We start from the raw sequence: 26016 nt of genomic DNA, 5'->3' as shown, positions 1-26016 counted from the left end.
TAGTGTGCATCTACACTAGAAGGCTACAGCATGATAGCTGTGGCACCATGCCGATGCTGCTGTAACTCCTATCGTGTAGACAAGTCCCTAGTTTAGGCAGGAGCCTTGCAGGCTTGTGCTTCCTGCCTGACAACCTTGCCACTGTGGGGGCCAATCTTCAGCACCATGGCTGTGGGTAATAAAAGCCCATTCATGAGTTGGTAAGTACTGTGGATTGTAATCCTGTTAAATCAGGGGTCCTCAACGTGGTGCCTACAGGCGCCAGGGCGCCCGCTGGGGCATCTAAGTGCGCCCGTATACTGGCTGGCGGATGAGCATCTACCAAAATGCCGCCGCCTCTGGATGACGCCGCTTGTCGGCGGCATTTTGGCGCCAGCCAGACAAAAAAGGTTGGGGACCACTGTGTTAAATGAAGCCTTTTATTTTTAAATAATTAAATAATAAAATTTGGGTATCAAGCAGTATTGAGTCAGAGAGCATAGTATTTGGGATTAGGGTTTAAGAACATAAACCCTTGAGCAGCTATAAACTGTTAGAGCAGCTCACTGACAATGGCAAGCAGCTACTTGCACAAGTAGTCCTATTAATTACAGTGGGTCTAATCGCACAAATAACAACTTCCTCGTTGGAGTAAAGAGTTCATAATCAGACCCTGAGCAGGCCTGGAACACCATGTGAACAACAAGCATAGCTGCTAGAATGGAACTACCATGAAGAAGAAGATTTTTTTTAAAGTTTAAATTTACAATTCAGAGTGGAATGAATTTATGAAATAATTGTATTCAGGCCTCAAAACTTGTACTTATTTTTCCCCACGTGTATAACAACTTCTGATTTTAAAAAGTTCCACATTAAAAAAACTAAATGAAATTGAGGTATAGAGCAATTTTGAAAACTAACAAATAAGTTCCAGAAAGCATACTAAAAAAAATTATTTAGGAAGCTTCAAAGTTAAAATCATTTTTCAGTTGTTATAATATTTTTAAATACAGGTCCAATCCTGCAGTCTCTTACTTTAAAGGATAAACCTTATTTTTAAGTTAGTAAATCAACAAGATCTCAGACAGGAGGAGGGATTATGGAGTAATTGTTTGCCTCATCCTTTTTAAAATGTGTGCTGTTCTTCTGCTATTGCCCATTCCCTCCCAAAAATATTACATATGGCTATTGACTGTATTATGGATTAATCACCTCTCAATTTTCCTTTTGTTGTTTATTGTTAATATTAAGCTCAGATAGGATATTTTCTCATACAAAATTTCCTTGAGTATCTAACATGTTTAAAAAAAAAAAGAAAAGAAACATAGCAAAAGTGACAGATTAATTTCTGTGATATTCACAGTTGAAATATTCTGACTATCATCCTTTTATGCCAGGTGTCAGACTTTCACGGCATAATGCCTATTGCCTCAGTGAACATACAAAATGTACTTGCAGTAGAAATATATTGACAGTTTCTTGTGATCTCACTAATTCCCTTGTGGTAGATTTTATATAAAAGGGACAACAACTTCCTAGCACAACAACAAGATAACTCTAGCTGTTGATGATATCAAGAGTTACATAAATTATACTTGGAATACCACTTTGCCACTGTGCCAAGTATGAGGAACAGGAGGTTTTGGCTCTACCACATTAACTTTATAACATTCTAGCTTGTGATTATGTATAACCAGAACTTCAGTTAAACCATATTGTTTAATTGGGACACATGAATATACAGAGCAAGGAAAATAACCTTAGTTTTAGGGTTGTCAAGCGATTAAAAAGATTAATCGCACTATTAAACAATAATAGAATAGCATTTATTTAAATATTTTTGAATGTTTTCTACATTTTCAAATATATTGATTTCAGTTACAAAACAGAATACAAAGTGTACAGTGCTCACTTTATATTTATTTGTTATTACAAATATTTGCACTATAAAAAACGAAAAAATAATATTTTTCAGTTCACCTAATACAAGTACTGTAGTGCAATTTCTTTATCATGAACGTTGAACTTTCAAATGTAGACTTATGTACAAAAAACCCTGCATTCAAAAATAAAACAATGCAAAAATTTAGAGCCTACAAATCCACACAGTCCTACCTCTTGTTCAGCCAATCGCTCAGACAAACGAGTTTGTTTACATTTGTAGAAGATAATGCTGCTTGCTTCTTGTTTACAATATCACCTGAAAGTGAGAACAGGCATTGGCATGGCACTGTTGTAGCCGACGTCACGAGATATTTACGTGCCAGATGTGCTAAAGATTCGTACATCCCTTGATGCTTCAACCACCATTCCATAGGACATGCGTCCATACTGATGACGGGTTCTGCTCGGTAACGATCCAAACTAGTGCGGACCGTTGTATGTTCATTTTCATCATCTGACTGAGATGCCACCAGCAGAAGATTGATTTTTTTTTTGGTAGTTTGGGTTCTGTATTTTCTGCATCAGAGTGTTTCTCTTTTAAGACTTCTGAAAACATGCTCCACACCTCATCCCTCTCAGATTTTGGACGGCACTTCAGATTCTTAAAACTTGGGTCAAATGCTATAGCTATCTATAGAAATTTCACATTGGTATCTTCTTTGTATTTTATCAAATCTGCAGTGAAAGTGTTCTTAAAATGAACAACGTGCTGGGTCATCATCTGAGACAGCTATAACATGAAATATATGACAGAATGCAGGTAAAACAGAGCAGGGGACATACAATTCTCCCCCAAGGAGTTCAGTCACAAGTTTAATTAACACATTATTTTTGTAAGAAGCATCATCAGCACGGAAACATGTCCTCTGGAACGATGGCCGAAGCATGAAGAGCCATACAAATGTGCATATGTGGCATGTAAATATCTTGCAATGCCAGCTACAACAGTGCTATGTGAACACCTGTTCTCACTTTCAGGTGACGTAATTAAGAAGCGGGCAGCAGTATCTCCCATAAATGTAAACAAACTTGTTTGTCTTAGCGATTGGCTGAACAAGAAGTAGGACTGAGTGGACTTGTAGGCTCTAATGTTTTACATTGTGTTGATTTTGAATGCAGTTATGTAACAAAAAAAATCTGTATTTGTAAGTTGCACTTTCATGACAGAGATTGCGCTACAGTACTTGTATGAGGTGAATTGAAAAATACTATTTCTTTTGTTTATCATTTTTACAGTGCAAATATTTGTAATAAAAATAATATAAAGTGAGCACTGTACACTTTGTATTCTGTGTTATAATAGAAAGCAATATATTTGAAAATGTAGATAGACATCCAAAATATGTAATAAATTTCAATTGGTATATTATTATTTAACAGTGTGATTAATCATGATGAATTTTTCTAATCACGATTAATTTTGTTGTTAATCGCGTGAGTTAATTGTGATTAATCGGCAGCACTACTTACTTTCTTTTGCCTTAAATCTCCCTGGCCATATGTAATGATTGCCTGTCTCCAACTGGATTAAGAAAATGGAATCTGAATTCTTATCATCGCCTAACTGTTCTGACCCCAGCCCTTTAACTTCAGGAAACAACCAGAGTTACAGCTGCTTTGCATTTCTATTCTTGTTGCCTGCTTTAGCAATATAGATTCAAGGTAGTTTGCCTACTCACTCCCTTTGAGATGTACCCTGAGAGTTAGAATTTGGGATATCCCTCCTTGAGATCTTAAGTCTGTTTTTACAGCTAGGCCAAGCTTCTGTTTCTCAAATGTCAACTTGTGGTTACAAGAGATAAAATATAATTTTAAGATAAGTAAATGAAGGCACTGTAGTCTTGTATTTTCTCAGTGAATCCTTTTCAAAAAAGCTGTTTGACAGTAACCTCCTTGCTGCTAAAAAGGATGGCTTAAAGGTACTGATTTTCTGGCTTTGTAGAACCCTGAATGTCATACCCTGATTGAAAAGAAACTGGGGCTTTCAGACTTTCATGCATTACTTTCTAGAAAGTTAGTTTTCTTCCTAATCCCTTGATTTGAAGGTGAAGGAGTTTGTTATATAATTTTAATCAATGGACCTATTTGCTGAAGTGCTTTACTTTAAGTTAATAGATTCTCATTAAACTTACTTATATCCTTTTGAGCATCTTGTCCCTATTATCTAACAAGTTAGTCCTGCAACATACTTAGAATTATTACTGTTGATTTCCTGGTAGTGCCTTCAGGTGGTGTCTGACCAGAATAACTTAAAGGGTCTTTCAATTTTGGAATCTGGGGGGATATTTCTTATCACGTTTCCTGCTTTGACAAGGTTATTGGCCTAGCAGATGAGGGGAAACAGTAAATGTGATATAGCTTCATTTTAGTAAGATACTTAACACAGTTCCATGTGACATTCTTATAAGCAAACTAGGGAAATGTGGTCTTGATTAAATTACTACAAGGCGGGTGCATAGCTGATTGAAAGAGTGTACTCAAATAATAGTTATCAATTGTTCACTATCAAACTGGAAAGATATATCTGGTGAGGCTCAGCAGGTGTCTGTGCCGTGTCCCGTAATATTCAACGTTTTCATTAATGACTTGGATAATGGAATGAACAGTATGCTTATAAAATTTGTGGACGACACCATGCTAGAATGGGTTGCAAGCGCGTTGGAGGACAGGATTAGAATTTAAAATGACTGTAACAGATTGGAGAATTAATCTGAAATCAACAGATGAAATGCTGTAAAGACAAGTATGAAGTACTTCATTTAGGAAGGAAAAATCTAATGCTCAACTACAAAATGGGAAATAACTAGCTAGGTGATAATACTGTCAAAAAGGATTTGGGGGTTATAGTGGATCACAAGTTGAATAAGAGCTAGTAATGCGATGCAGTTACTAAAAAGGCTAACATAACTCTGGAATATATTAACAGGAGTGTCACATGTAAGACCACGGGAGGTTATTATCCAGCTGTACTCAGCCCTGGTGAGGCCTCAGATGACATGCTGTATCTAATTCTGGGCACCGCACTTTGAGAAAGATGTGGACAAATTGGAGAGAATCCAGAAGAGAGCAAGAAAAAATGATGAAAGGGTTAGAACACCTGACCTAGGAGGAAAGGTTAGAAAAATTAGAGATTCTTGATAAAAGAAAGCTGTGTGAGGACCTGTTAATTGTCTTCAAATATGCTAAGGACTGTTATAAAGAGGACAGTGATCAAGTGTTCTGTGTCCTGTTAAGATGGGGCAATAAGTAATGGGTTTAATCTTCAGTCAGGAAAACGTAGGTTAGATATTAGATTTTTTTTTAAACTATTCTTATAGTTAAGTACTGGAATAGGCTTCCAAGGGAGGTTTTAGAATCCCTGTCATTGGAGGTTGTTAAGAACAAGTTAGGCAAACAACGGTCAGGGATGGTCTGAGTATACTTGGGACTGCCTCAACATAGGAGTGAGACTAGATGACCTCTCAAAGTCCCTTCCAGCTGTGATTCTATTTTTCTGTGTGCACTGTCTCAAGGGAAGAGCAGAAGCAAACAGAAAAACAGACCAGCGTAGCAAAATTCCAGCATTGAGGGTCTCCAGAAAAAATAGTCTTGAATTCGTAGAAGAGGTACATCAGCAAACCTCTGACACCGCTGATCAACATGTTGGTAGTTGCTATGTTGTCAAGCTGGATGACACCAAAAAACTTTGAGAGACTCTGCCTGTCGTAACTGAGACTAAATCTGAGAAAAACCTGACCTATATAAAAATTTTGCTACAGAAAATTTTAGGATGGGAGAAGCTGTACTAGTCACCGTGCTTTACCTCAGCCTAGATACTTGCTATCATCTAGTAAGGGAGTGTGACAGCTTGACATTAATACTTGCTGTTTGGTAGTCCATTTCTTACACTAGTCAGTCAAGTAAAGACATTCCTTGTAAAAATCACTTCAGTCCTGAGCCCTTCTGAAGCAAAGTTTGTCTCACTGTTCTTTTCTTAGATACCAGCCCAGAAAATTAATTATCTATTTTATCTGACTGTTAATTTTTATATGCCTAGATTATGTCCATTTTAACCTCCTTATTCTAGTTTCGATTCATTGTGTAGTTGTAGTCACTACCTCCCTTAATCCTCCTTGTTGCACTGTAGCTCTGTAGTACAACTTTTTTTGATTTCTTCAACTGTCTTTCCACAGAGCTTCAGTTTTTGTTGATACCTCTGCTTTGGCTAATGCAGAAAACAGTATTGTCTTTCTTTTTATTTCTGAGGCAAATACATTTATTTTTGGATGAATTTATAATGCTAATTTCTCTAGAGACTTCCTGAAAGAATAACAACAAGGGATGTAAAAAAATTAAGGATGATAAGAATCAATTGGATTAGCCTGTGCTTTTCCTCCTGCTTCACTTTTGTACAAGGAAGCTGTTCCTCCGAATTGGTCCTAGATGTTTCTACCAGTGGGACTGTGCAATCACTCAATAAATACGATCCTGCCCTTAGTTTCCCACCAGAGAGTCTTCTTCAAGACCTAAGACCAGGGATATCTTATGTCTTATTCCCTTGAAATCTGAACATGTTTTTCATGTAGACAAGATATTTTTGCATATTGTTTCACCTTTTCTTCCCACAGTTATTACTTTGGTAACTTAAGCCAGGATGTAATAATTCATTTCAGAAAGTCTGTGGCATTATTATAAATCCTTTGTTTTAATGTGCAGAGTACACTCACTGTACACTGTAAAAGAGCTTTTAGAACTGGGATTGGGTTTGTTTGTTTGTTTGTTTTTGCTTTTGGTCTCTGGGAATGCTCGGCGTAAGCCTTTGGTTTTCAAAATACACACTGTCTAGAGGAGCATATAGGGCAGAAAAGAGGTGTGCTTAATACTGGAGCTCCAATAGGGTGTTGTCTACTTCACAGGGTGGATCCAGAAGTCTTTGGATGAGATTTACTTTTTAAAAAATATGTATTAAAGTAGTATAATGTAGGTTAGATATCTTTGTACAGCATTTGTTGAAGCTTTGTGTAGAATTATGATAGCCTTGTGATTTTGGTGTTTCTTCAATAAACTTTTGGTTCTTGTGCTTTCCTGTTTTCCTTTGCAATGAGAGAAAGAATATGGCCCTATTGCTCCTTTTACATCTAGACTGTGGATTTAAACTAACAGAGATTATGCTGTTTTTAACAAAAAACAGCGAAGAAAGAAAAACAGCTTCTGTGTCTCAGAAGGACCAAATGCAGAAATATTTTACGGATGTTTTTAGGTGTCAAGTTATCCTGATTATTTTTATAAAAATTTCATTTCTTTCTGTTTTGGATCATTCTGGTTTTAGATTTTAGCTACATCCACAAATTTCTTAAAATTTGAATGAGGATACAAGTAGAAAGAATTAAGTCACCAAGTTTCAGCTTTCTTGTTCACACTTGCCGTCTGACAAGTTGGAGCCAGGTAACCCATCAACTCTGGATTAAATAATGGAAAAGTATGTTAGGAGTGAGAAACTACAGTATGATCTTCTATTGCTCCAGGTTCTTTTATTGGCACCCATCGCAATCTCTGAGCGCCTTGTTAGTAACTGAGCACCTAACAACACAGTAGCCTATTAAAATGCTTAAAATACTTTCCCCACTATAGCGTTATGAGAATGGTGTTTAATGCAAATTAATATCAGTATTATTTTGTGAATACATATGATATTCTTGAATTTTAAAATATGCGTATTACCACCACTTTCAGGGCTAAGACTAGAAGGAATCAGAGGTTTTGTTACTTTATGACATACAGGACATACAGGAGAAATCAAGTCTATAGTTTTATTTATGATACTGGAGATATAGTAGAGGAGACTGAATACTCTAAGCAAAATATGAATCAAGAAGAATCTGTATTTTGGAACTCCTCCCTTGTATTTTATATTGTCACATTTTATTTTCACATTTTATAGACTATTAATTACTGTAGCAATCAATCAGTGCCTTTGCTGATTCTGACCATTATCTGACCAAGTGGTAAAATGAACTATCCTGAGCAGTACTAGACTTTCTCTACCTCTCTTTTGTACCTCCTTTTTTAGTAACAGAACATTTTTTAAATATAAATCTTTTAAAAACAGTCACAGCATTTAGTTCAAATTCTCAGATTGCTTGTATAATGAAAAACAAAGCCATTTTTCTGTTTTATTACACCCTTAAAACAGTGTAATAGCCAGACTCCCTTTCCTTTCTTGGGTAGAGACATTTTACATACAATTTCTGTGCAGAGCACAGAAGAGATGTAAATCCTCCCCCAAAAGAAATGTATACTGGAAAGATCTTAAACTGCTGCATTGTGAGAAAAAGTGATATGCTGGGGAGAGGTTTCTTTTGGGAAAAGGTACTGGGATAGAAAGCCTTTCACTTATAGTTCACTGATTCAAACTTAGATAAATCTAGTTTGTGTTATTAGGACCTGAGCTTTGCTATTTCTGTGTGCTATGTGAGATGGTGTGCACAGGTATTCACAAAATCTGCCCCAACCATGCAATGAGCTCTGCATGGAGCCTCATTGATTTCAGTGGTGATTTGCCTGGCTGAGGGTCTGCTTTTGTGGAGCTCATTCCAGAGCTGTGACCAGAACTGACACCCTTACCGTCAATCTCAGTAGAAATACAAGGGATTCAGTGAATTTTACGGTTAACTCACGTTTTCCCCTAAGGCAGTGTTTCCCAAACTTGGGACGCCGCTTGTTTAGGGAAAGCCCCTCACAGGCCGGCCAGTTTGCATTAAAACCAGAGCTGAGAACACCATCTCACATGGCCCGCACTGCTTCCAGCAGCTCCCATTGGCCTGGAGCATCGAACCGTGGCAGTGGGAGCCGCTATCGGCCGGACCTGCGGATGCGGCAGGTAAACAAACTGGCCCAGCCCGCCAGGGGCTTTCCCTAAACAAGCAGCGTCCCAAGTTTGGGAAACACTCAGGGCCGATGCTTCCATTTAGGCAACCTAGGCGGTCACCTAGGGCACCAGGATTTGGGAGGCTGGCATTTTGCGACCCTCGGCGGCAATTCGGAAGCAGGGGTCCTTCCGCACTCCAGATCTTCTGTGGCAATTCTGCGGCGGGTCCTTCACTTGCTCCGGGACCCGCTGCTGAAGTGCCTCGAAGACCGTGAGCGCGGAAGGACCCCCTCCGCCGCCGAATTCCCGCCGACCGGGGAGCGCAGAAGGACCCCTGCCTAGGGCGCCAAAAACCCTGCCGCCGCTCCTGGAAATACTGTCCTAGGAAGATGGTCTCTCCCTCCACAACAGAGTTGGGGATTCATTGATTATTGATTAAGCAAAGGAAGCTTTTACTGCTGAAGTCTATGGTTTACATGTTCTGTAAATAAACAAAGATTATTCGTCAAAGGTGCTAACTGCTTGATACCTTCCACAAGCAGAATTTGCTTTGAAAAAAAATTCAGTATTACTATAATTTATGGATATGTTGTACCTTTTATTGCGGGCTTGGCTTGGTGTGGATAAATATAGACAGGAGTAACTGAACTGCTATGAGCTAACTGGGCATCTGTCCAAAATATCATTAAAATATTGACAGACTAATTTGGGTTTTTTAATAATATTTTGTTAAGTGCTATTTAAACAGCTCTGCTATGATTGACCCACATACTCTAGTTTGAAAGTTGAGAATTGAGATAATAGTAGATCTGACACTTTTAGTACATGATGTTTTCTGTAGTCAAGCAGTACATAGTTCAATGTGTTAATTTTTGAGACAATTCGTAAAGAAAAAAAAGCAACAAACCAAACCAGAGCAAACAGACAGATTTTCTGTACTGAATATCTTTTGTTCATTCATTTTCCAGGTTAGCACTGTATGTATATGAATATCTGCTCCATGTAGGAGCACAGAAATCTGCCCAGACATTTTTATCAGAGGTACGTTTCCCATTGTTTTCTTCTCGTTCACAGTTTTGACAGTGTGTGCAAATAGAATAACTGTATATAGTTTTTTTAAAAAAGGAATAAAACAACACTGTGGATTTCAGTTTATACTGATAAACTTGGATTTTTAAGTCTGTGCTAACCAGGTGTTCACCCATCTCTGGCACAAGGCATCCCCAACTTCGCAAAACAATTCACTGGTGTGATTTGTACCCCATACCCCCCTGTCTTTCACCACATAAAGATCCCACTTGTTTTCTGTAAGAAATGTGGCATTTAGGGAATACGTGATTTTATTAGTATTTGCTTGGGATGACCTGTATAACTTACTCATGGTTTCACCACCTGTGAATAATGCAGCCATTCCAAATACATGGCAATGACATGTTTTATGCTATATTATATTTCCAGACTCTGTCCCTGTTGTATATACACCATAGATAATGTTGACCAGCAGTGGTCTCAGCACATATCCCTTTGATACCAATTAACAACTTCTCTTAATTTGAAGAGGCAGTTATATATTATAATTACTTGTGTCCTGTTGATTAACCAGTTTTAACACCTGATGATACTTTTGCCTTTTACCCTGTGTTAATTTTGTCTTCATAGTCTTTGTTAAAGGACTCTGTAAGTCTTTTGAAAATCAAAGTAAATTAGTTTTCTCAGCAACCTTTGTTTATGATAGGAAAAAATGACCAGTGTGTCAGAGATACTGAACCCCTTTTTAAAATCTCTCTTTGACAAGAATATTTAAGAAAATAAGTTGACAAGTGGCAAGTAAAGAAGAGCTTGGAAAAACAGAATTGAATAAAGAGCAGGCAAGGTAATAACTTGGAAAATTTCCACATCTCAAAATCAGTTGTCCCAGGTGGCACAGATTCAAATAGTAATACATTTATTTTGCTACTGATGACTTATTGAACAGTCCTGGACAACTGGCATGCCACTGGAAGACTGGAGAAAAGCAAACTTGTGGTAGAAGTTTTTTTTTTTTTTTTTAAAGTAAAGAGTGTTTCCAGCAGTTACCATTTGATATATCCAGTTTTTCTCTCTATTAAAGTAAGGGCAAAATAATTAGGAGAAAAATATAAAAAATTAATAGGATAATTTATGTCTCAGCAAAAACAGCATTCATTCATTTTGCAGAATAAAGTTTTGCTTATTTTGTTTTTAGAGTAGGTTTGCAAAGTGAGTAGATGAGAACATTTTAGGTATGACATTTGAATTTTGGAAAAGCCTTTAATGGGGGGAGGGATAGCTCAGTGTTTTGAGCATTGGCCTCCTAGACCCAGGGTTGTGAGTTTAATCCTTGAGGGGGCTATTTAGGGATCTGGGACAAAGAAAAAAATTAGCTGGGGATTGGTCTTGCTTTGAGCAGGGGGTTGGACTAGATGAGCTCCTGAGGTCCCTTCCAACCCTGATATTCTATGAAAATCTTGCTGTCAAAATTAATTTAAATCTGAGAAGATAGAAGCACTGTAATGTGGACTAATAGTGGCTGAATTATTATGAACAAGAGGCAGTGATAAATAGCAACATTGAACTGGTGTGCAGTATCTACTAAATACTGCAAAGATCTGTGGACTTCATTTAACTTTTTCATTAGTGGTGTAGAAGAAGGAGTAAACAGAAGATTGATGACATTTATAGAAGCTATATGTTGGGAAAAATTACAATTCTCACAAATTTTAAAATACACCTCTACCTCGATATAACACTGTCCTCGGGAGCCAAAAAATCTTACCACGTTATAAGTGAAATTGCGTTATATCGAACTTGCTTTGATCCACCGGAGTGCACAGCCCCACCCTCCCAGAGCACTGCTTTACCACATTATATCAGAATTTGTGTTATATCGGGTCACATTATATCAAGGTAGAGGTATAATACAAAGTGACATAGAAAGATTAGAAATCTGGGCTGAACATAATAAGTACATTTGGAGGGGAAATAATCCAAAATACAGATAAATCAGTGGGGCAGAGAATCCTGGCAAGCAGAAATGATTAAAGAGATAAGAGAGTGATAGTGGACAGCAGATTAGATATGTGTTTGCAATGCAATATGGGTGCCAAAAAAGCCAGTTCAGATTTGGGGTGCACATGATGAATCTCTGTATCACAGATAGTCTTTTTTTTTTCCTATATAAGTTTGGTGCAACTGCATCTGAATTGCTACATTCAGATCTGAGTATCTTTTTATGAGAATTATATTGGCGTATGAGAGGGAAATGAGAGAAGAGAAACAAAAATGAAATCAGCTGGATGATTAATTTATAAGGGATGATGAAGACTTAGATTCTCCAGCATGCTTTGTCCTCTTTGTTTTGATCCATAGATGCAATGGAACTACAAACCCACCAGACCAGGCCAAATTAAGCTTCTTATGGTGTGGGGGATTTGCAGGTTACATAGCAGTAGGGTGACCAGATGTCCTGATTTTATAGGGACAGTCCCAATATTTGGGGCTTTTTCTTATATAGGCTCCTATTACCCCCCACTCCTGTCCCAATTTTTCACATTTGCTGTCTGGTCACCCTACATAGGAGGCACTCTTAAGCCACATTCTCTTCTGGTTCCAGTTTAGGAGGCAGAGCCAGAAGAAAGAGGCATGGCTAGAGCACCTATGTGTTCTAGCAGTTCTCACCTGAGCATAACAGTCCGTGGGCTATTGAAGGCCAAAATAATTTAGAACAGTTCTGAGGCTGGGAATTTGACCCTAAAAGAACTAAATATGTATAGCTTAGCTAAGTGATGACTGACAGTCTATATCTATTTGAAAAGTATAAGCAACAAAGATCGAGATACATTATTTAAAGTTGTACAAGAGAGTGTAACTACGAGTAATGGTACAAAATTAAGAAAGGGAAAATTTCAGATGGATATCAGGATATCTGACATTGCAATCAATTAGTCTGTAAAATGATGTCGTAAGGAATTGTTTTTTCAAGCTTTCCCAGATTTTGTGATACTCTGTTTTTTAAATGAATTTTCTTAGAACTGAGATTCACAGGTCAGTAGTCCTAGAATCCCCTTGGGTTCTGTCATAGTTACAGGGTGAGCTGCACTTTGAACCCTTTCATAGTCCCCTCTCAAGTGCACCCCTCAGGAGACAGACTTTGCTTCCTTAACCTCTTTAAAGGGTGGAACTTTGGAAGTCAATCACTTTTAGATTGGATCTCTGAGTTGCAGCCCTCCTGTTAATCAACTGTGGCTCCTCTAGCAGGGCTTGATTCCTGCAAGAGAATTTCCGTCAGGAGATGTGACCAACAATTGATAAGCTGACTCAAAACAGCTTTTCCAAAACCATCGTATTGTTTATTCACCCAAAGGATAGTAACAAGTGAAGAAACCGGGTAAAACAACAAACGCCCTACACACCTGGGTCTTACCTATACCTTATCCTTTCCTTGCTAGTTTTGGTAACTTCCACTTAGACCAGGTAACCTGACATCTGGGCTGGTAGGGACAGGCTCCCCTGCAGCAGGTTCTCTTTCCCTTGTATCTGTCCCAGTGTTTTCCTCCAGCTGCTTTCCGTTCACTCTCCATGCCCCTTCCTCTATCAGGGCTTTTTTAACAGTTCAGTGTCTTTTGTCCTCGTCCTGGAAAAATTATCTGGCTGGTGACAGTAAGGTAGGTATTTCCCTATTAATAGCCTGCTTATTGTTCTCTTAAGGACCCTTGATGTTTTCCCTGAAGATATCCCTGGAATTGTTTCATTTCCTGCCTGCTCTTCCTAACAGACTCTTTAGATTTAAATCTCTGCAGTCAGACAGATTAATATTCAGCAGGTAAATAGAAGAACTTATAATATTCATAAAAAATAAGAGAAAGCTCTCTCTTATTTTCCACAGGCTCTTGTTTTGAAGAAGCTGACTGGGGTGAAATGTACCCCTGTGAAGAGGGCCAGCACAAAGCCTAGGAACCAGTTAAATCCGCATCAAGCCATGTTTTGAAGGATTTAAGTAGTTCGTAGGCTTAATGTTGGTCCTCTGCACAGGTATGAATTTTACTCCAGATCAATGACTTTCCAGTCTTCATTAACAGTTTTGGTGTTAAGTACATACTGCACATCTTTCTTAGTACATTACTTTATGTTTATTTTAGAACCAGTTGAAGAATAGCATCTGTTCCAGGTGATTTACTTAAGTTTTCGAGTTATATCCAATGGATACATGTAGTCTTCTTGATACCAGTGCATTTGAAGCATTTAATTTTTAAAAAAATGTTTTTATACGTCTTGCTTTGCCTTTTATTTCAATTTACTCTTTATCTGGTATAGTTTATGCAGGATTTCTACATTTGAAAGGATACTTTTTATATCCCTAGCTATTATTATTTATGTTTTCTCCTGAGCCCTGTGTAGTTAGTTCATAGTAACTGACTTTACCAGCAGAAGGATATAAAAAAATAGTCCCAATACATTTTTAAAAATGTATAGAATAGTTTTGCTGTTAAGTAAACAGCATTTACACAATACATCATAACATGGTAGAACAGATTTATTGGTGCTTATTTGGGATGACCTTTGGGCTGTGTGTATCCTCTTCTTGCCAGCTACATGCAGACCTTCTAGGCGTCTGATCACCTGTTCTTGAAATTCCTTGAGAATTGGGCCTTGAAATTCAATGAGAGTTAGGTATCAAACTGTCTCAAACTTTTCTTCTGAACATTCAAGCTTTAACCATTGTCCATTTTTTAAGAATATTATTTTTACACATCACCACCTTTCATACCAAAGGACCCCCCAAGCACTTCACAAAAGTAGAACTCATTTCACTCACCACTGACATAGAATTGCTGCTACCTCTGTGTCATAATATTTGATGTTTAAACACCAATACTTCTCCATAGTTTAGACAGCAAGTAAATAATACTATATCCAACTGTAACTAGTGGAGGGATTTGTGGTATCCCCTATGTCCTAGCTAAATTCCTATTTTAATTTTCCCTGCTACCTAACAGCTATACCTTTGTGAAAATTATTGTTGAATATCAGTTACCTCTAGCACTACTACAATGCTCCTTACCACGCTGAAACACTGGTGCAATTTGGACCTGGAGAGAAGACTACCACCTGCTGAGTCATTAGGATTTTCCTTGGAGCATCTTGAGTTTTTCTAAAATTCTCTGACTCGTGTACAATTTTTAGAGATTTTTTAAATGTATAACTTTTAATTTCTCTCTCATACCTGTACATTTGGGCTTAACTAAAACATCTAGCTTTGGGCAGAGGGATACAAAATGTAGTACCAATACAAATTTTAAAAGCACTGTAAAACATTTCTAAAATAGGTTTTCTGCAAAATATGTGACAAATGCTGAGTACGTGGTGGTACGATGTGTTAAGTTATGTGGTCATCCCAAATTCATGATGATAAATATTTTCCTAGCTGGACAGTTCTGTATTATGTCTTTCCTAGCTGGTTGATTAGTTAATGTATCTTGTTCAGACTGAGTGGAAAAGCATAAAATACTTGATTTTTATTCCTTTTAGATAAGATGGGAAAAAAACATCACATTGGGGGAGCCCCCAGGATTCTTGCACTCTTGGTGGTGGTAAGTGTTAATAATTTTCTTTCTTTAAAATTAAAGTAGGTTGAGAGTGGAGTCGAATGGCTAGGCTTAAAATTGGAGGAAAAAGAACAGTAAAATACCAAATTTTCATCCTTATTTTAAGCTGACAAATTCTTTTTTATTAAACTTTTTGAGGCATGAAAGAAATTCAGGTGAATTTTGTACAAATTATACTGAGTTCATCAAGAATAATTGGTGTCAAAAACAATGAAAGAAGCTAATAATAACAATGGAGTTGCCTAAAAAACATACCCAAGAGACATAGCCATATCGTTTTAGATTTCATTTATTTCTTCAATTTTTTTTCCTAAGAAAAGACGCACTTCCATGCTGAAATCCTTAGTCTGTGGTATTCGTCACTCCAGTTGTTTCTCCAAAATTTTCTTTTGCTAGGGCAAAAGTGTGTATTACAAAAATGGCAGTTTTAGCACATCATATTAGAACTGGAACAGGTTTCAATACTTTGTTTGCGGTGAGTCTTGCAGTAAATAATGCATTTAAAAATAAGTTTTCATATGGGAAAAAATTGAGTTAAGATTACAAGCAGAGATGATAAACTATACTGTCATTGGAAAATGATATAAAATACACTATCCACATTACTGCCTATGGCCCAAATTCACTATAGCACTTAAGCACATACTTAACTTGAAGCATGTGCTTAAGTCACACTGAAGTTGAAATATGGCTTAAACGTGTTCTTAAGTGCTTTGTTAAATAGGGCTGGACTTAAGCCAGCGTCAGAGAGTTACTGAACTGGTTTGCTATGGCTAGGCCTGATTAGGGGTCAGAAGCTATATAAGGAGTCTGGGGATCCAGGAGAGAGGAGAGACAGGTCAGAAATATGGGAGACATGGATCGTGGAGACTGCAGAGCCATAGGAAGAGCTAGGGAGTCCCCCTGTGGCTATCATCCTATATGAGGGGCAGGGATCTGGGAGAAAATGGAGGTTGAAGGAAGTCAGCGGCCTCCAGAGTGGGAGAGGGGGCATTTCCTGCCAATGTTTATAAGTGCAGGGGTGAAGGAAGGCCATAGAGAGGCTTTGTGGCCACTGTCCCGTACAAGGAGCAGGGGACTGGGAAAGAACCCAGGAAGGAAATGAGACTTTCATTAAGCTAAGGTGGGCAGATGTTGTTTATGTTATTGCTTCATTTTAGTCTTTGAACTTTACTGGGAATGATGGGAATAAACCAGGAACCCTCCATTTGAAGGAAGATTGGGGACTGAAGAAGATTTGAGAGTGACAAAAGACAGCAGAGGCAGAGTTGTTTTGAATTATGATATGGGACTTTAGTTTATGTCTTTGAGACATGTATAATAATAAATTACCTTGGGACAAGGCCATCAACCCAAGAGAGTGTTGAAGTATTTGAAGGGACTCTGAATGGGGTGGAACTGATGCTGGGCATCTGTAGGGCACCTTCATGCCATTAGGAGGCACTCAAGGAGGGCCTCGCTTGTTAAACCCACACTTATAGTTTTCCACATGGTCAAATCATGAGTGCACTCATGCTCCTTTGGAAGAATTCTATGGTGTTGGCTTACAAAAGTAGTTTACTAACATTGACAGGGTAAGCTAAAGAATTATTTAAATAGGCAGCATAAAAAACTCTGCAAATCCCATCTCTTCCTCAGGTAGCCCATTATCTCTGACAAGTATGCCACGAGTGCCTTATACTTTTTCACATATGATCACACTTACTTACATGTATCTATGTGTCTGCGTGTATATATAGTATCCCAAAGTTTACTATTGGAACAGTGGATGAAAACATAATTCATAGGGACTGCTGTTTAGTCAAGCTGAATTGTATCTGTATGGGATTCCAGACACATCTGATATGTACATATATACTCTATGAATGGATAATCATGATGATTACTGACAACAAAGGATGAAGTTACAGGTGACATAGTAGTTCGACCTGGCCCCAGGAAAGTATGTAATAAGTACACAACTGTGCAGAGTGGCATAATCACTACCAAATGGGGTTTTCTTTGTTTTTTTTTGTTTTTGTTTTTAGAGTTCTGTATCTGAAATTCTATAAGGAAACTTTGCTCCTTATGTCTTCCTGACCTCTGTGTTCACCTTTAATAGTGATTGCCTGCAGTGAAATTGTCAGTACACCAATTAAAGTTTTCCTTAGTTATTAACTATGGTATGATGACCAAAAGATAAATCTAAGGAATTAAACTGGGTCTCTCGTATTATAGGTCTGGCTTGACATGAGTAGTTGGCTTTGGGTAAGGGTTCATTTCTTGGGAGACAGAATTAGGGAGGTAAATGGGTCAATGAGCTAAAAGACAGCTAAGGTAAGGGGTACCCAGGGAACCATTTACAACAGACAAAATAAGCTGAAACATAAAACAATGTAACTTTGGATGTGTGGTATGCCCTATACCCACCTCCTATGCTTGAGTCAGATCAACGCAGTGTAGCATTGTTGTATGCCAAATAAAGGAACCCAAGTAATAAGACTGGAGTTGAACTGAGTTCTTGGGGAACCAACTGAAAGAGGTCTTAGAGGAACTCCAACACATATGTCTGAGATCAGCGAAATAAAACTCTATTTTGATTTTATTCTTTAAAGTGATTTAGTAAATAGCAGATTTTTTGATTCCAGGGACTTTGAGACTGCAATGATAAAATAGCTCAAACATTATATGTAAACATTGTTTATTTTAATCAGTTAATACAGCTGGCTAAATCCTGTTAAACACAGCTCAGAAGGAGAAGTATATTAACTCTGTTTTAACACTATTTTTAAACACTGCTTCATTCCAAAGTGTAAAAAGGGCCTGATAAAGGCAGCACAATTTTTTCCCCACTATTTTTAAGACAAGATGTATATCATGGTATTCTTTCCCACTTCTTACATTTGCCCATATATATGCTGCTTTATTGTCTTTTGGTTAAGGCACAGTACAGCGACTTAGAAGGTCTAAGTACTATCCCTGTTTTTTTCCCCACTGTCTTACTGTGTGACTTTGGACAAGTCTTAGCCTCTTTGTGCCCTGTAGTGTTTTGTGGAAGTAAATGTAGGCAAACACAAGATATGAGGTTAATATAGAGTTCCAGCCATTGCTCCATATTATAACAGTTTGTGCACTAAACTAACTTACAGCAGTGCTGATATTCTTGGACTAATCTATCGTGGTCTTAATGGGGGACATCATTACATCCTCAGAGAATCAAAAGATAGTTCTTTCTTACCTTACAGGGCTATCATCAGGCTTAATTCATTAATATTGTGATACAGGAGAGCTAGGGAGCAGTGGCAGAGTGCTAGAGGGGAAATATATAAGCCCAAGGCTAATTAAGGCATGGTTCCCTGGAGACTAGGGAGGGTGGCTACAGGTTAATTGAAGCACCTGCTGTCAATGAAGATCCTGTCAGGGACCTAATATCCCCTGCTTCAGGCAGTCAGAGAGAAGGAGGAAAGATAGAGGACTGGAGCTTGGAGGTGCGCTGTGAGACTTGAAAGATCAGAGAACAGAAGTAAGGGAGACCCTGCCCCAGCAGGGGAGGGAGACTCCCTCCCCAGCTCCTAAGGACCGAAGGTACCCCACCCAAGGGGGAAGAGGGTAAGAATCTGCAGGAGTTGAGAGGGGATGTGGCTCAGAGTGAGGAGCAAACCCAGATCCTTCCCCTGCTTCCCTCCTTTACCACCTTCCTGGGTCACTAATGGGTCCCTCGGCACCCCAAGAGCAGGGGCAAGGGGTGGCATCTTAGCCTCTGCCAAGGAAAGTGCAGGACTCACCATACTAACATTGGCCATCTTGTCACTGCGCTGTGAACATAATCCAGGGTGGGTCATGACCACCCTGCCTGAAGATGGAGGATGTGGTCAAAGCATTGGTGCAAGCCACTGCTGCCCAGCAGGAGGCTACCTGGATCCAGGCAGCTGCCCAACAGGAGGCCATGTGGCTGCAGCAAGAGGCCAATCACCTGCTGATGACCCAGACTACCCAAGATCGGGCCATGCTGCAGGAACTAGTGAACCAAGTGAAGGCCCTTATGGATCTGAGCCACGGCTATGACGGGCATGGACCATACAGGCCAGCTACTGTCTGCAGAAAATGACATGGGAGGATGATATGGAGGCATATCTCCTGGCCTTTGAGAGGACAACCCTATGGGAGGCCTGGCCTCGAGACCAATGGTTGGGCATCCTCGCCCCATTTTTTTGTGAGGAGGCCCAGAAGGCCTACTATGATATGACCGCAGAGGAGGCTGCAAATTACCCCCAACTGAAGGCAGAGATCCTGGCCAGGGCAGGGGTAATGACAGCCTTGTGAGCCCGGAAGTTCCATGAATGGCAGTACTGTGAAGACAAGACACCGCGATCACAAATATTTGACCTAGTACACCTAGCCTGGAAGTGGTTACGCCCGGAGGCTCTCAGCTTGGAGAAAACGATGGAGCTCCTGGTGCTAGATCACTATACGAGGGGACTACCCTTGGGCCTCCAAGTCTGGGTAGGCCAGAATGACTCCTCCACCTATGACGAACTGGTCTCTCTACAAGGGTGACAACTGGCAGCCCAAGAACTGTTTGAAAGCCCGGGAGGTGAAACATGGTGTTTCAGGAAACTAGTCCCGACTCCAAGGCCCCGGATCATCAAGAACTCCAGGAAAGCCATTGCTGGAAGAACAGGCACCAAGGAGTGGCCTGAGGCCCCAAAAAGACCTGAGGGTCTGGGGGGAGAGGTTTGGGGGAGCGAGTCAGAGGGCCCAGGACAGAGGGCAACCTCCAGAATGAGATATTGCTGTTAGGAGTGTGGGGAGTTGGGGCATATAGCAGCCCAGTGCCCCAACAGGGAGGAACCCATGCAATGTAATCTGGGGGATCCTAGGGACCTATGTGGCCTAATCAGCCTGGTGGGGATCGTAACGGCCCCACATGAGTACAAGGCCAGTAAAGATGAATGGCATCCAGACCGTAGCTTTGGTGGACTCTGGGAGTGCTGTCACATTGGTCTCAGGGAATTTAGTGGGGCAAGACCAGCTGACCCAGGCCAAGAGCACTGGAGTGACACGTGTCCACGGCACAGTAAATTTCAACCCCACAATTCCAATATGGATTGAGATCCAGGGAAACATTACCAAGATGACTGCAGGTGTGGTCCCCAAGCTCCCCTACCCAGTCTTAATTGGCAGGGACTTTCGTGGGTTTGAGAGCCTACTCCCGCCCCCACTGAGTTTGGGGAGGGAAGTAAATCCCGAGCAGAGTTTGAGGTGCCCATGGATGATCCTACCACATTTTTTGCTGGGTTTTCCCCAGAGTTATTTTCACTCCCTGGGAAGTCCCGGAAATCCAGATGAGAAAGGAGGACATAAGATTAGCAACCAGGATTTTGGCGGCAAACCAGAGAGCTGCCCTGGTTGGGAGGAGGCCCTGTGGAGACCCAGAGATGGCACCCAGCACAAACACCCCAGGAGAAGGAGGGGAGCCCAATTCAATAGAATCAGGCCAGATCGGTCCCACATGCAAATGTCTTGGGCATGACCAAGCCAGTGACCCACATATGTGAACGTGAGGGAGGAGGTAGTAGAGGTAAATGGTGTGCTAGTAGAAGGGAAAACCAAAGGCCCAGGGCAATACTATATAATCAAGGAGGATCTCTTGTATCGGGTTGTGCCAATATGGGGGGAAGTAGTATAGCAGCTTTTGGTGCCACAGAAGCACACAAGGGCCGTATTAGAGTTAGCTCACAGTCATCTGTTCGGGGGACATTTAGGAGTAGACAAGACCCTGGATAAAGTCCTAAGGAGGTTCTACTGGCCGGGGGTACGGGCAGAAGTCCAGCACTATTGTGCCTCCTGCCCAGAGTGCCAGCTGCATAGCCCCCAATCTTAGTTAAGGGCCCCATTGGTACCCTTTCCTATAACTGAATTTCCTTTGGAAAGGATAGCAATGGATCTAGTGGGCCCATTAGAAAGAACGGCCTGGGGCCACCAAAGCATACTCGTCATCCTGGACTACGCTACATGGTACCCTGAAGCCATTCCTTTAAGAAACCCCACGTCCAAGGTGATTGCAGAAGAACTTGTGCAGGTTTTTGCTAGGGTAGGCATCCCAAAGGAGATTCTGACAGACGAAGGGACTCCCTTCATGTCGAGAGTATTGAAAGACTTATGCTCCGCATCCAAGCCTTGTGGACCTTGGTCTATCATCCCCAAACAGATGGTCTGGTTGAGCGATTTAACCGCACTCTTGAGAGCATGATCCGAAAGGTGGTGGCCCAAGATGGAAAAGACTGGGATACCCTCCTACCATACCTGATGTTTGCAATATGAGAAGTTCCCCAAGCATCTACTGGTTTCTCCCCCTTTGACCTACTGTATGGATATATAGTATATGGCATATTAGACATCACGAAGGAGGAATGGGAGGAACAACCCAACCCGGGGAAGAACGTCATTGCACGCATAGCCCAGATAAGAGAACGAATAGCCCAAGTGACCCCGATGGTACGAGAGCATTTGGAGAAAGCACAAGAGGCCCAACAAACCTACTACAACCGTCGGGCAAAAACACAGAAATTTCAACCAGTCAACGGGTGCTGGTGCTGGTACCAACAACAGAAGGTAAGCTCCTGGCCAGTTGGTGTGTACCCTATAAGATCGTGGAAGCCATTGAGGAGGTGAATTATAAGGTGAAGCAGCCAGACCACCAAAGGCCAGAGCAGATATACCACATCAATTTACTACAACCCTGGCTCGATCGAGAGGCGTGCCTGGCCGTCCTGCCAGCTCCATCCCAGGCAGATGGCCCACAAGGGCAAGAAAAGATATCCCCTGAATTAGCCCCAGAACAACAAACAGAGGTTGTCGAAATGATCCATAATAATAAATAATAATAATAATTGGAGATATACCAGTCTCCTAGAACTGGAAGGGACCTTGAAAGGTCATCGAGTCCAGCCCCCTGCCTTCACTAGCAGGACCAATTTTTGCCCCAGATCCCTAAGTGGCCCCCTCAAGAATTGAACTCACAACCCTTGGATCCAGCGGAACCAAGACGTGTTCTCCTCACAACAAGGCCGTATGATGCTGATTCAGCACCACATCGTCACCTGTCCCGGAGCAAGGGTGATGATAAAACCATATCGCATACCAGAGGCAAAAAGAGAAGAAATTAGGGCATAAGTAAGGAAGATGCTGGAATTTGGGATGGTTGAGGAATCACACAGCCAGTGGTCCAGCCCTGTTGCCTTGATCTCCAAGCCTGATGGCAGCCTGAGGTTTTGTAATGACTTCCAGCAGTTAAATGAGGTATCCCAATTCAATGCCTACCCAATACCACATATTGATGAGCTGGTGGATCAGTTAGGCAAGGCCCGATACTTGACCACCTTCGACTTGTCAAAAGGCTACTAGCAGATCTACCTGGCTGAAAAAAAGATTTCTCTACACCTGATGGCCTTTTCCAATATACCGTCCTCTCTTTTGGGCTCCATGGGGCCCCCGCAACTTTCCAACGATTGATGGACAAATTACTTTGACCCCCTGCCAAGTATGCTGCCGCCTGTTTAGATGTGGTGATCCATAGTCCTGACTGGGAGTCGCACTTGGGGAAAGTGGAAGCGGTACTAGATACTCTTAGACAGGCTGGCCTCACCACTAACCCATCCAAATGTGCAATAGGGTTAGCCGAGGCCAGATACCTTGGGTATGTAGTTGGAAGGGGCCTGGTGAAGTCCCAGTGGAACAAAGTGAAGGCAATACAGGAATGGCCTCGCTCGATCCGCAAGAAGCAAGTCAGAACATTCTTAGGGATAGTGGGGCACTATCGCTGGTTCATCCCTCACTTCACCACAAAGACAGCGCCTCTGACGGAGCTGATAAGAGCTCGGGGCCCGGAGATAGTTAAGTGGACTGAGGCGGCAGAAGAAGCTTTCACAGACCTGAGGACGGCCCTTTGCAGCCACCCAGTGCTCCTAGCCCCATATTTCAAAAAGGAATTCATCCTACAAACCAATGCCTCGGAAGTCCTTTCACAGATGGTGGGGGATGAGGAGCACTCAATCCTTTACCTTAGCTGAAAGCTCTTGCCCAGGGAGCAACGGTACACTGTAGTAGAAAAGGAATGCTTAGTGGTTAAATGGGCCATGGAGATTCTAAAGTATTACCTGCTTGGGTGGCGGTTCACCCTTGTGACAGACCATGCCCCACTGCAGTGTATGCACACAAACAAGGAGAGGAATGCACGAGTGACTAGATGGTTTCTATTCCTACAACCTTTCCACTTCCAGATATAGCATAGATCCGGAAGCACTGTCTCTCATCCCAAGTAGCCCAACTCTGTGATGTTGAACAAGGGGAGGGGAAGAAGAGGGACATGTGATACTGAAGGGCCAGGGAGCAGTGGTAGAGTGCTAAAGGGGAAATATATAAGCCCAAGGCTAATTAAGGCGTGGTTCCCTGGAGACTAGGGAGGGTGGCTACAGGTTAATTGGAGCACCTGCAGTCAATGAAGACCCTGTCAGGAACCTAATAAACCCCCCTGCTTCAGGCAATCAGAGAGAAGGAGGAAGGATAGAGGACTGGAGCTTGGAGGTGTGCTGTGAGACTTGAAAGATCAGAGAACAGAAGTAAGGGAGACCCTGCTCCAGCAGGGGAGGGAGACTCCCTTCCCCATCTCCTAAGGACCGAAGGTACCCCACCCAAGGGGGAAGAGGGTAAGAACCTGCAGGGGTTGAGAGGGGCTGTGGCTCAGAGTGAGGAGCAAACCCAGACCCTTCCCCTACTTCCCCCCTTTACCACCTTCCCGGGCCACTAACGGGGCCCTCGGAGCCCAAAGAGCAGGAGCAAGGGGTGGCATCTTAGCCCCCATCAAGAAAAGCGCAGGACCCACCATACTAACATTGGTCATCTTGTCACAATATGTATAAAGAGTTTTGAGATCCTTGGATGGAAGGTGATCTATAGATATAAGGTCAATATATTATGATTATTTCCTTGCTATTTTTATAACTCATTATTTTTAAATTGTAGTGTATTTTGGGATCTCTACTGTGCAGCTCCAGAAAGACGAGAAACATGTGAACATTCAAGTGAAGCTAAAGCCTTTCATGATTATGTAAGTTTTATATATATATATATCTTACTCTATTTGGTTTATTGTATGTCTAATTATTATATTCAAAGAAAAATGTCTGGGCAGTAGTGATTCAAAAAAAGAAGGAATATCCGCTATACAGCTTCCTGATCTCAAGTACTCTGATTTACTTTCCATAGATGCCTTAGAATGAGATTGTTCTGTGTACATTTGCATCTTGAAAGGACGTAAAATCCTCAGAATGTCCTTTTGCCTTTTAAAGAAGTGTATCATGTTACAATATTTAGACTAGATATTATGAAGTGAGTTAAATATAAGGGGCTGAATCATCTGATCCAGCAGAGCAAGACAACAGGAGGAATAAGGGGGAAAGGAGACTGTGTGTGACTTTTGAGGCCCTTTGGTTCAGCTCCTGGAACAACTTAAAGCACCCTCAGAGTTGGTCAGTTACCTTGTCTCCCTATGGCCCAAAAGAGCTGTGCCAGCAACTAGGGTAGCTAGAATGCAGCACCCATGTTCCTTTTTCTCCAACCACATCCCTAATGCTGGAGTGAGGATAGGGAGTAGAGCCACTGTAACAATTGTATGTCATCAGTGTTGATGGAATCCTCAGAAGGCTGACTAAGAAGGCTTTATTGCCCCTATGTGCCTCCAGAGTGACACAAAGAAGTTGTAGTGGGGCCAAAAATCTGGCCAGGGTATTAGTCTTAAGTGTGAGTTTCTTTTCAGTTTCTTTTTCAGTTTGTCAGATCATTACTTTCAGTTACCTTTTTGTGTGGAATTATATTTTCTGAAATAATTGTGAAGTAGACTGTTATTACAGATTGCCAAATTCATGCTTATTAGACAGAGTCTGGATGGATCAGAAGATTGATAATGAGATTAAGAGCCTTTAACTTCTAGGTTACCCATTTGAATCCTGCATGTTGACCCAAATTGTTATCATCCGATGACTACTTAGTATCTTACAGTATGTGAACTAGAGGCGATTTTGGTTCCATTCCTAGTTGACAGAAAATTGTGTAGCAATTAACACTAACCATCAGATTCTGCAAAAAGACCAGGGAATAAATGGGTATCATGCTTGTATCACCCTTTTACATTGTCTTTTCTTGTTAAGGTTGAGGCCGGTTAGCAGGACAGCATGAATAATTTTGCACATCAACTATCTATGCTGTACTTGTTTTGTGGACAAATAACAAGGCAATGGTCTTCAGAGCTACCAATCCCACACCTTTCATGAGCAATAAAAAAATGAAGGAAAAAGCCAGAATAAAATTGGGGGAAAACACCCAGCCATGTATTCATTGTAGTTTGCTGAGTTGGTAAATTGCGTTTCTCAGAAACAGAATTGTTAAAAAGTGTACTACTGTGAGTAGATCAAACTTCTGTAATCTAAGTTCCTTTTTCTGCTTTTAGTATTTGTTTATTTAAGAGCACAATATTTTGATGTTTGCTGTTTATAGCTCCTGTTAATAGAACAGTATTTAATCCCCCTCTTCTGGAGGCAGAGTTTTTCTGATAGTGTTACAGGTGTGTGCTCTACAGAGGGAATG

General features: G+C 40.8%; 1 protein-coding gene across 7 annotated transcripts in view; it reads left to right on the top strand.

The window, feature by feature from the left end:
- SSBP2 (single stranded DNA binding protein 2) overlaps window positions 1-26016 on the top strand; it is a 548369-nt gene that overhangs the window by 353633 nt on the left and 168720 nt on the right. For 5 of the 7 annotated variants that reach the window (XM_050944825.1, XM_050944826.1, XM_050944824.1 and 2 more), the window contains 3 exons: window positions 9739-9811; window positions 15317-15378; window positions 24397-24481. The exons of 1 other annotated variant lie outside the window; for it this stretch is intronic. In XM_050944825.1, coding sequence (XP_050800782.1) covers window positions 9739-9811; window positions 15317-15378; window positions 24397-24481 — 220 coding nt within the window. The remainder of the gene's footprint in view (window positions 1-9738; window positions 9812-15316; window positions 15379-24396; window positions 24482-26016) is intronic. One more of the 7 variants, XM_050944827.1, reaches the window with a different exon arrangement.

Source organism: Gopherus flavomarginatus, chromosome 3 (genome assembly GCF_025201925.1).
Source record: "Gopherus flavomarginatus isolate rGopFla2 chromosome 3, rGopFla2.mat.asm, whole genome shotgun sequence".
In the NCBI taxonomy this organism is placed as follows: Eukaryota; Metazoa; Chordata; order Testudines; family Testudinidae; genus Gopherus; species Gopherus flavomarginatus.
Note: the sequence above shows the minus strand (reverse complement) of the source record. Positions and strands in the feature narration are given on the sequence as shown.